This window comes from Hesperophylax consimilis, chromosome 14 (genome assembly GCF_061612785.1).
Source record: "Hesperophylax consimilis isolate HC1 chromosome 14, BYU_Hcon_1.0, whole genome shotgun sequence".
NCBI classification, from domain to species: Eukaryota; Metazoa; Arthropoda; class Insecta; order Trichoptera; family Limnephilidae; genus Hesperophylax; species Hesperophylax consimilis.
The window spans coordinates 16,822,598-16,833,050 of NC_142849.1; the positions used below are offsets into that span (position 1 = coordinate 16,822,598).

Consider the following 10,453-nt stretch of genomic DNA (forward strand, 5'->3'; position numbering starts at 1 on the left):
TTTCAACTTTTTTCAGGAACATAATATTGATTATTCACTACTTGATAGGTCATAGTGGGAACCACGATCATGTGCACTCTGGCGGCATAAAAATGTAGTGTCCAACATGGCTACCATCTTGATCCGGAACCGGGACGTAACAAACAATTTTACAGACAGATAAAATGCCAAATGATTCAATTAAAATAGGACTTCGCTACGATCACGGTCAATTATCCTACCTCTCAAGAGTTTTACAATGTCTACCAGAAGTAATATTTCTGTTAGCTTAGCAAAAATAACAAATGTTCTAATTTTTTAAGTTGCAATAAGTTGCCACTTATATTAAAATAGTCTTTAGGACAGTTTCCCCAATGACCAGGCTAAAATTGTCACACAACCACAGTATTTTCATCAATATATTGTATGGGGTCGATGGGAATTCAATGGCGCCCATTTTACGCAGGGTGTGAGATAATTTGATTTATGGTATGGCTTTATATATTCGGTCATTTTGATTAATAAATACCTTCGGATGGAATGCGAAATGCGATCCGTAGGTACTCTCCCGAACCGGAGGCGAAATAATAATTTATTATTATTTAATCAGATTTTCCTCGGTGACAATTTTGGCAGTAGGTACCTACCTACATGCTGTAATTTAAAGTTGCGTTTTTTCCGTCATACTAAAATCTCAGCTAAATGTAGTTTACATCCCGAGCTATGAGAAGTTTCCATCTTACAACTAGGTACAATATATTACCTCTGATGTCCTACTAGATTGTTCTTTCTCTCTTTCAACTTTTTCCTCTGTCCACTTGCGTATCCTAATTTATATGAAACCATTTTATTAACCTCTATTAACTGTGTTTATATCAATATTTTTCTACCATACATAGATAATAATAGGAATCTGTTTTAGATTAGGAATGGTATTAATGAAACGTTTTAATTTGCAGGTCCGTCCTCCTTTATCGTGAAGTTCATCACCGGCAAATACGTCCAGCTGCAGTGCCAGCAGAATGTCCGCCCCGAGGACTACTCTATGCTGCCTTCCCTGGTCATCCCAGACTCAGAAGCCTCAGCGGAATCCTTCAGTTTCAACAGCTGCCCACTTCCAACCACTCCACTTGCGGACATCGTCTCCAAACTCGGAATCAACAAACTCCGAGCTCTCATGTTCCAGACCTACGGCAAAAATCTCTCAAACACTCTGAAGAGGCAGCATTTTAAAGGACTGGAAGGAATCACTAGACTTGTACTCTCTGGAAATGGCCTAACGGACTTACCAGAAAATTTGTTCATTGACATGAAAAATCTGACATGGCTGAACCTTAGATCCAACAAATTACATTTACCTCCTGATCTATTCAAACACATTCCCAAACTGAATCTTTTGGAGCTGGGCCACAATGATCTAGGAGAAATCCCACAAGGATTGTTCAAACATCTGACGGTCTTGAAGCAGCTTAATCTCTGGCAGAATAGTCTGACCAATCTGACCGCTGAAGTTTTCGATGGTTTGGATTCCTTGGAGGAATTGGATCTGAGCTCAAATAAAATTCAGTCCCTCCCATCTGATGTATTTAGCAAACTTCCCAACCTCAAACTATTAAATCTTTATTCTAACAACCTGAGTTCTCTACCTGGAGAGTTGTTTGAACATAATCCCAAAATGGTGATGCTTAAATTGTACGATAACAGACATTTGCAAACGCTGCCAGGAGGCTTCCTGAGCAATAAAACAAATTTAACAGACTTGAAATTGGAGAGATGTAAGATGGCATACCTTCCTGAATCGCTGTTGTGGGGTTCCGGGGGAATTAAAAACATAAATCTGAAGGGAAATAGCCTTACAGAAATAGCGAGCTCTCTGCTGAGAGACCAGGAGAATCTCACTGAGCTTTATCTTAGTGAAAATGTAATTGCAGAAATATCCGATGACGCTTTTCAATCCCTCAAATTATTAAAAATTTTGGATCTTGATAGAAATCGGCTGGTGGAATTGTCAGGGTAAGTTTTCATTTCAATCATAGAGTCAAAGTCAATATACCTACACATACTTCTGTGCTACTTTTGAAATCGAACTCACAACCTCCCCTCTCAAAATCAAATGCCTAATATGTTAGTCTTTTGAAAAGCATTTATTTTCAAAAAAATTTCTGAAGGGATCTACTAACATTGTTGTTTTTTATTTCAGAAAAATATTTTCACACCTCATATCTTTAGAGAAGTTAACAATAAGAGAAAACAGATTGCAAATAGTTTCCTTTGATACATTCTTCTCTACTCGCGCATTGGAGATGGTGGATATGGCGTACAATAACTTGTCCTTCATGGAAGACTACGGAATGGCAATGCGATATGAAGAGACCTACGGACTTAGGTCTCCGTTCCAGAAACTGGAGAAAATCAAGGCCCTGAATCTCAGCCACAATTCCATCACGGAAATCTTCTCTGACTGGAGACAGAGCATGCCGAACCTGAGGTCATTGGACTTAAGCTACAATAAAATGCAGAAGCTAATGGTAATTTTTTTATACTTTATTTAATTTAAAGTCTAAATGATCAGTAAATCCAATAAATGGGGAGACGATGCTGTAATTCTAATTGTCATCTCAGTTGCGCTACATTCCCAGCATACTCCCACTCGAGTGGCTTTGGAGCTTTGGAGTTGTGGCAATGGTGCAGATTTTCTAGATACAAAAAAAAAATCTATGGCTTAAAATAGTTTGTCCATTTGTTAGTTTCTCCTTTATCCGCAAGCAAAGTTAATTATCTCAAGCTTATCTTTGAAATGCTCATATTTCAATGTAACAATACTACTGTTATATCTTTTTTACATAATCAATTTTAATTTTTTTTCAGTTTGCAGATGTCAACATTTTGAACAATAACCTACTTCTAGACCTGAGGAACAACAACATATCAGAAATCGAATTTAATCACGCATCTGTCATAGCTGAGAACCAAGATCCACAACAGCCAGATGCTTACCACGGTGCTTCAACACCTGCGCACATTGTTAGGGTTCTCGTAGAACAGAATCCTCTCCATTGCGACTGTATATTGTACAACTTTGTGCTTTACCTTGAAGGGAAACTCGACCCGCAAGTTAGGAGTCTGGTCTCAGTAGAACCAGGCAGTGCGTCCTGCGCTTCTCCTAGTGACTTAGCAGGAAGACAATTAGTCGATCTCAGAGCGCAAGAATTGGTTTGTCCCTTAGATGTCCCACAAAGCCAAAAGCCAGCACTGTGCCCTAAGAATTGCACCTGCAATGTCAGACCTTACGACGTGTCTTTGATAGTGAACTGCTCAACGTCAAGCACCATGGGGGCACCCAGTATACCTGATGCCAAGGCGTTGACTCTGAGTCAAACGGAGCTGCACTTTGAAAACAATATGATGACCAGCCTTTCTTCTCTCTCTGCAAACCAAAAGGTTTACAATCAAATTACACGACTGTTTGTTGGAGGAAATAACATTTCTACCCTGACTACAGAAGACATTCCAAATCATATTGAGGTGAGTACTAAAAGCATTCTTATGATGTTGCACAAAAATTAATTGAAAAATAATGAATCAGAAAAGTTTTTTGTATTTGTCGCAGTTATTATCAGTAACGCAGTTGTACATAACTCAGGCTCTCTGTAAATTTTCTCAATAAACAATAAATAAACGAACAAATAATTTAAAGGATATTGACACTGCCAAAAGACCACAACAAGTGCGCAACACTAGATTGGGTTCTTCTTTAATGTATCAGCCGGTGAATACCAGAACATCCTTTGGATAAAGGAGTTTTTTTATAAAGCTCCGTTGCTTTCTAATATGCGTAGTGAAAACAAAAAAAAACTATAGGTTCTTTAAATCTATTCAAGAAAATGGTAATAATTCTATACTAGCTGAGAGGGGTGATTTTGGATTACCATGTCGTGGCGTTTGTCATAAATCACGGTAGAAACCCCATATTTGATATAATCCATCTATGTATGTATTAAATATGTACTTTACCTATTTTATTAAATATAATTGTGTTGCTGCTCATCTCGACACAGGAATTCCTTAGTGAGATGAGCAACAGAGAATTCTAGTTATTTGTTTTTGGGGTATTATGCCGTGTTGCGCTACTTCCTTCTTTAGCCAATGTTTCAGCATTGCAGTGTCACATTACACATCTGCCCTGACAATGGACACTGCAATGCTGTCCGAAAAGTTGGCTAAAGAAGGAGGTAGCTCAACATGGCATAATACCCTAAAAACAAATCACTATAATACTTTTGGCCGTGAAAATGTCAAATCATATTTATTTTTATGGAGTTTAATATTAAATGTTTGCGGGACGAAATAATGCGTTTTGTTTTATTTGTCGAACTGTACCGTCCGATTACGTAAATCTATGCTATGGAGCCAATAATTTATATTGTCATTGGAAAGGCTCCGTTTGGCTAGGTTCGTTATAATTTTATCGTGTCGAGGGTATTATTTGGTCCGTACACATAATTTCGTGGCCAATAGTAATTATGAGTGTTTAAAGGTTTATTTTCCGAATCGTAATCACATAGTTTCAATAAAATAGTACAGAAACACAAAATAAATAAATAAGCAGTTGCCCAATAAAAAATACTCGTGGTTACGGTGCCGGGAAATTTGTGGTACCATCTTCACACGTAATTTAGAGTCAATGCTGTCCGAAACGTTGGCAAAAAAAGGAGGTAGCGAAACATGGCATAATACCCTAAAAACAAATCACTATAGTACTTTTGGCCGTGAAAATCTCAAGTCATACCAGCAGAGAAACCAATTGAATATTTTTAATTTATTTTTGTCTTTAACTAAATAGTGGAGACAAAATAAATGTACACAATGAAAGGTCGACACTGCTATTGCAGTGCTTCGGATGGCTGGGCACGATTCTTCAACACTGCATGTGTGGGGATCCGGCCCCTAGTAGGTTAATATTATACGGCCATCTTTTAGGGCATTGGTTATAACTCTGGTTAATGCAAAAATTATAGAGCCAGCAGAGGCCGCCCTAGGGGTCAAGAAGTGGAAGGTCGTTAACAATATATATTTATGACCAATTAAAAAAAAAAATTACACATCCCCCATAAAAACAAACCTAACCTATTGTGCTACATCTTATGTATAAAATTAGGTTAAATAATTACTATATTTTTGTAAATTAGATAATTAAATTATTATTGAATCTGCTATTTTTTTAGGTACAATACAAATAAAAAATAGTAAAAACCAAACAAAAATGTTTTAAATCAAGCCATTTTTCTATAACTGCCGAAAAGTGGTTAGTGATATTAATTTGTGTTAAAATTATCTTTTTCTTTTAATATGACATCAACCGATTTCGAAAAATATAATGATCTATAACAAATTACTACAAACTAACACTAACAGCAAAAGAATATTCCGAACTGTTCGAATTCAAAACAATGTTTATTTTATGCGACATTTACACTTTGTTTCAACGTGTATTGCTATCTCGTTTATTGTATGATGCATATATGTTTATTGTATGGTCAGCGGGCTTTTTGACCGAGCATAAGTACACGTAGAATGTGCAGAGTTTCTAACAAAATTATTAGATCAACCTCACCTCTTCGCTATTTGGCAGTATTCAAATCAATTATGAATTTCAAAAGTTTTTTTGATTTGCATTATATTTTATAAATATAAACTATTATTGTTGTTTTATAATTTTGTCGAATTGACCAGAGGGGTCAACAACCCGTGAGAGACAGAATTTTTTATTTAGAGGTAGTATTGTAAAAAAAATACTTACAATTACTAACTAATTTGTTAAGATACGGTCTTGTGAAACTTCACCTCCAATGCACTTAAGGTTAAACGCAACGCTCGTTGTATTCTACGTGTTCACAGATGGCGTTAATTAATTAATTTTGTTTAAATAAGCTTTTGCAAGGTATTGCTTTACAGTATTAAGACAAATTATTTGTTTGCGCCCTCATATACGCAATATGAATATGAATCGATAGTTTTGTTCGTTTAAAGACTTAATTCTTTCGAGAAAGGCACACAAATACAATATTATACCGATGATTCAATCCAATATTGTATTTGTTTGCCTTTCTCGATAGAATTGAGTTTTTATATGGACAAAACTATTTATTCATATTCATATTGCGTATATGAGGGCGCAAACAAATAATTTGTCTTAATACTGTAAAGCAATACCTTGCAAAAGCGTATTTAAAAAAAATGAATTAATTAACGCAATCTCGGAACACGTAGAATAAAACGAGCGTTGCGTTTTACCTTAATGAGTAGTTTGCTTTTTTAAAAATACCAGCCAGAATTTCTGCAAAAGACTATAACAAAATGGTTTGGATTAAGATGAATACTTAATTTATTGTATTTTTTCAGATTTTGGATTTGAGAAACAATAACCTCATGCAGGTTAACAATTCCGTCAGTCAAATGCTGAAAAACTCCACAACTTTGAAGCAACTCTGGATCTCTGGTAACCCTATCGCCTGCGACTGTGACAACCAGCCCTTCCTGGCTTTCCTGCAAAGCAACTTCAAGAAGGTAACTCAATACAACTACAACTCATGCAGCAATACACATTTATAATATAACCTTCATTTAGTAGTATTTATGTAATCATTTTTCATAACCGTAACAAACCGCCAACTTAAATATTATTTCAGTTCATAAACAGGTACGTCATATTATATTAACACCATATTAATAAAGCATTCTGTTTGCAGGTCAGGGATTTCACTAACGTCACATGTGCCGAAGGTCAAAAAGTGGACACCATTTCACTGGGAGACCTTTGTGGCACAACTCCTGCAGTGATCGCCCTCAGTGTTGTGTTCGCCCTCACTGGTCTATTCATCGGGATTATGGCCGCGCTGTACTACAAATACCAGGACGAAATCAAGATCTGGCTGTTTGCACGCAACCTCTGTTTGTGGTGCATCACAGAAAAGGAACTGGACAAAGATAAACTATATGACGCATTCATTTCCTTCTCTCACAAGGATGAAGACTTTGTTGCCAATAAGCTTGTGCCAGAACTTGAGGGAGGACCCAACCCTTTCAAGATTTGCCTTCACTTCAGAGATTGGGTGGCTGGAGAATGGATCCCAACACAGATAGCAAGATCTGTAGAAGATTCAAGAAGGACGTTGGTGATTTTATCTCCTAACTTCTTGGAATCAGTTTGGGGAAGGATGGAGTTCAGAGCCGCTCACAGTCGTGCCTTGAAAGAGGGCAGAGCCAGAGTTATTCTGATATTGTACGGAGACATTGGACCCACTGACAACCTAGACCCTGAATTACAAGCGTACCTCTCCATGAATACTTACATCAAATGGGGAGATCCATGGTTCTGGGATAAACTACGATATGCGTTACCGCATCCTCAGATGAACAAGATCCATGCTCCAGCACATAATGTAATGAAGAAAAATGGATTCGACGACAGGTTGGAGCTTATCCATCCCACAACTCCCACTACACCCCCTGGTCAGAACACCCCCCCTGCACACCAAGCACACACCAACCCCCTGATGAACCACGTCAACTCCTTGCCTAATGGAATGAATGGAATCAACGGGATGAATGGCATGAACGGGATAAACAATGTGAACGGTATCAACAACATGAACGGCATAAACGGCACTCACAAGTCACCTAATATAATGAACGGTACAATTACAATGAACGGACTGAAGGTCAATGGAAATGCAAAGCACAGTGACGTCTAGTAAGAAGAAAACGTTTGTAAATATTAACATAAAACACGAAAGACTGTTAGCTAATAACAACACTTTTTAAACAGTTAAGAAGGTCAATGTAAGTAAAGTTGAAATAAAGAAAAGGAAGCTGCAAGTAACCTGTGCCTGGTGTGTTTCTGAGATTTATTATGTCACCGCATAAGACTGATCAGTTGGAAAAGAATTAACAATACTCCTCACCCAAATAAATGAACTGTTTAGGAAAAGTAAACTGTGATTTAACCAGTACAGCTAAATGTACCTTTATAAAATGATGCGATTATTGAGAACATTCAACACAACCCGTAGTGAATCAAAAGAATTGACTTTTTAAATGACAATGTAAATGTGTTGCTAAGAAACGGTTCAACCAAGTGTTTTCGGTGCTTTTAAGTTCTTCAACATGGACGCATCAATATTGTGGAATGCTTTTAGAAACTGTTATAAAGTTTATTCGTTGATATTATCCAAAAATGTATTTTCCAATAAAAATTACTGTAATGTAGTGTAATTAAAGAGAGTGTATACCGTATTCTGTAAGCATAAGAAAATGATCTGTATTTTGTAAAAATGATTTCCCCTCCTTGCTGATGGAATATTTACTAAGTTGTCTAGTTATTATGTGTGTAAATACTTATTACATAGTTTTACCGTTTCTGTGTCAGTATACATTATTCTATATGCTGTTTGCTCCTGAAATATTTTTAAAATTAACATTATTGCATGAAGACAATTTTACAAATATTTTTAATGATTGTTTTATTAAAGTTTAGTAACAAAACTTTTTCTTACTGACGGGTCATTTTTATTTTGTTACAGATAAATAAATAATGTAAGGATTGTGTTAGGAAACCTCGAAAATATTTTATCATTAAAATTTTGCAGTGTTCATTAAAATGTTTTGGCACTTGAGGGATGAGAAATATACCTAACTCTGATTAAATAAACGAATAGTACATACATAATAAAATACTTTAATAATAATTAATCCGTTAATGATGCTATGTATTCAATTAAAAGAACACTATTTGATTAATGTTTTATCGAATGATACATCATACACATTTATTTGTATTTCTAACAATCACTGTACATTATTTAAAAATCAGAACCTTATCGCATATCTGTGTACCTGTTGTAAAATTTATGTGTAGCCTATATTCATACATTACGTTAATGATTTCATTATATTTGTGTAAACAATAATGAAGCCTGGTATTGGTTGCCTCTGTTGCATCAGCTGCATGAATGCTATGAACATTACAAATTACTATGTATTCCTTCCCTCTAGTGTTCAGAACGATATTTGAATTATTTTTTAAGATGTATAAACTTTAGCTACTGCATTTAATTTTGTGAAATAAATACCTTTTTTAGTAATAAATGTTTTGTTTCTTTTATACCATTTCACAAAATGACATGGTGAATGTCCCATTGTATGTGGATAAACATAGTGTATGAAACACTGTGAAATGCATATAATGATTCGTATAAACAGGACAAACTTTCCGAGAGCAGAACCGCGAATTATGAGAAAGGAACGAAGCAACTGCAATCGGCGCGAAACAACCGCAAACGGAACGAACCCCGCTTGCGGTTGCTTTGTTCTTTTTCTGTAATTCATGACTCGACTCGCGGAAATTTTGTCCTGCAAAAGCCACCTTATGAGTGAAATTAATTCACATTTGAACAACTATGCCCATTTAAATTTAACGTCTTAGACACAATTTTTTCTGTACATATTACACATTTAATGACTGCTCGATTTTAAATATTGGAAAGTAAACCAAAAACTATAATTTTACCACCTAAAAGTCATCACATCACTCAGTACCATAAATAAACCAATCACCTCAGTACTCACAAAACAAAACAGAAGTGACATTACGCACCATAGACAAAGTAAAAATTTTAATATTAGTAGTGATGGATGTTCGAAACCAGTGATCGTCATAATCGAGATCACCTTTTCGAAATATTGGTTTACGTTCCTCTTATTCTACAAGCCATTTGAGCCCGTTATTCCACGGTCCAGTAAGGAATCCACACAAATCGAATGCTATTATTAGACCCTGATTAAAGAGTGCTATCACAAGACAGGGGCCAGGATCAATAAAAAGTACTTTGACATTGGTAAGATGCAATGGGGGTGGAATAGTCACATAAAAAATACTTTATCCTCGACTTTTCAAAAAATCTTTTCAAAATCAACTTCTTTATGTTTAATGTTGCAAAAATTATCAAGGTCGTTTTCTGTATTCAAATTATGTATAGCCCCTATTAGAAATAACATACACATTAAGGCGATGCCATACGTAGTAATGCAAAATCATGTGTTTTTTGTTTGAAAATTTCGTCGCCTAGAAACGTTTCAGATGCTTTAATTAAATACCGCGAGTAGAATACATCTTGGCCTTTGAAATAATCTAGTATTTTTTAGATAAGTCTTTTTATAAGCCCAGAAAAAATAATATAAAGGCCTATGAAAACTGCTTTAAAGTTCAAAATCTCCTACTTACGAACCCGTTTTCGGTTATAATTTTATTGTTTAACATGGAAAATTGAGTTTTTTATAAAATGATCAGAAAAAAAAAGAAATATTTATGCCTGAACATCCACAAAATAAAATAAAAGGCACTTTTTGGCCATGTTTTTTTCTTGCATAAATCAAAACAGGCGGATGGTGTTAAGCGGGAATTTGAACCTTCTAC

General features: G+C 35.6%; 1 protein-coding gene across 2 annotated transcripts in view; it reads left to right on the forward strand.

Annotated features, from left to right (window-relative positions):
- The window catches only part of Tl (toll like receptor), a 454,990-nt gene extending 445,864 nt beyond the window's left edge, over positions 1 to 9,126 (forward strand). For both annotated transcript variants that reach the window (XM_089639570.1, XM_089639571.1), the window contains 5 exons: positions 939 to 1,992; positions 2,180 to 2,507; positions 2,848 to 3,504; positions 6,382 to 6,546; positions 6,729 to 9,126. In XM_089639570.1, coding sequence (XP_089495696.1) covers positions 939 to 1,992; positions 2,180 to 2,507; positions 2,848 to 3,504; positions 6,382 to 6,546; positions 6,729 to 7,733 — 3,209 coding nt within the window. In that variant the 3' untranslated portion in view covers positions 7,734 to 9,126. The remainder of the gene's footprint in view (positions 1 to 938; positions 1,993 to 2,179; positions 2,508 to 2,847; positions 3,505 to 6,381; positions 6,547 to 6,728) is intronic.
- Positions 9,127 to 10,453: the final 1,327 nt, after the last annotated feature.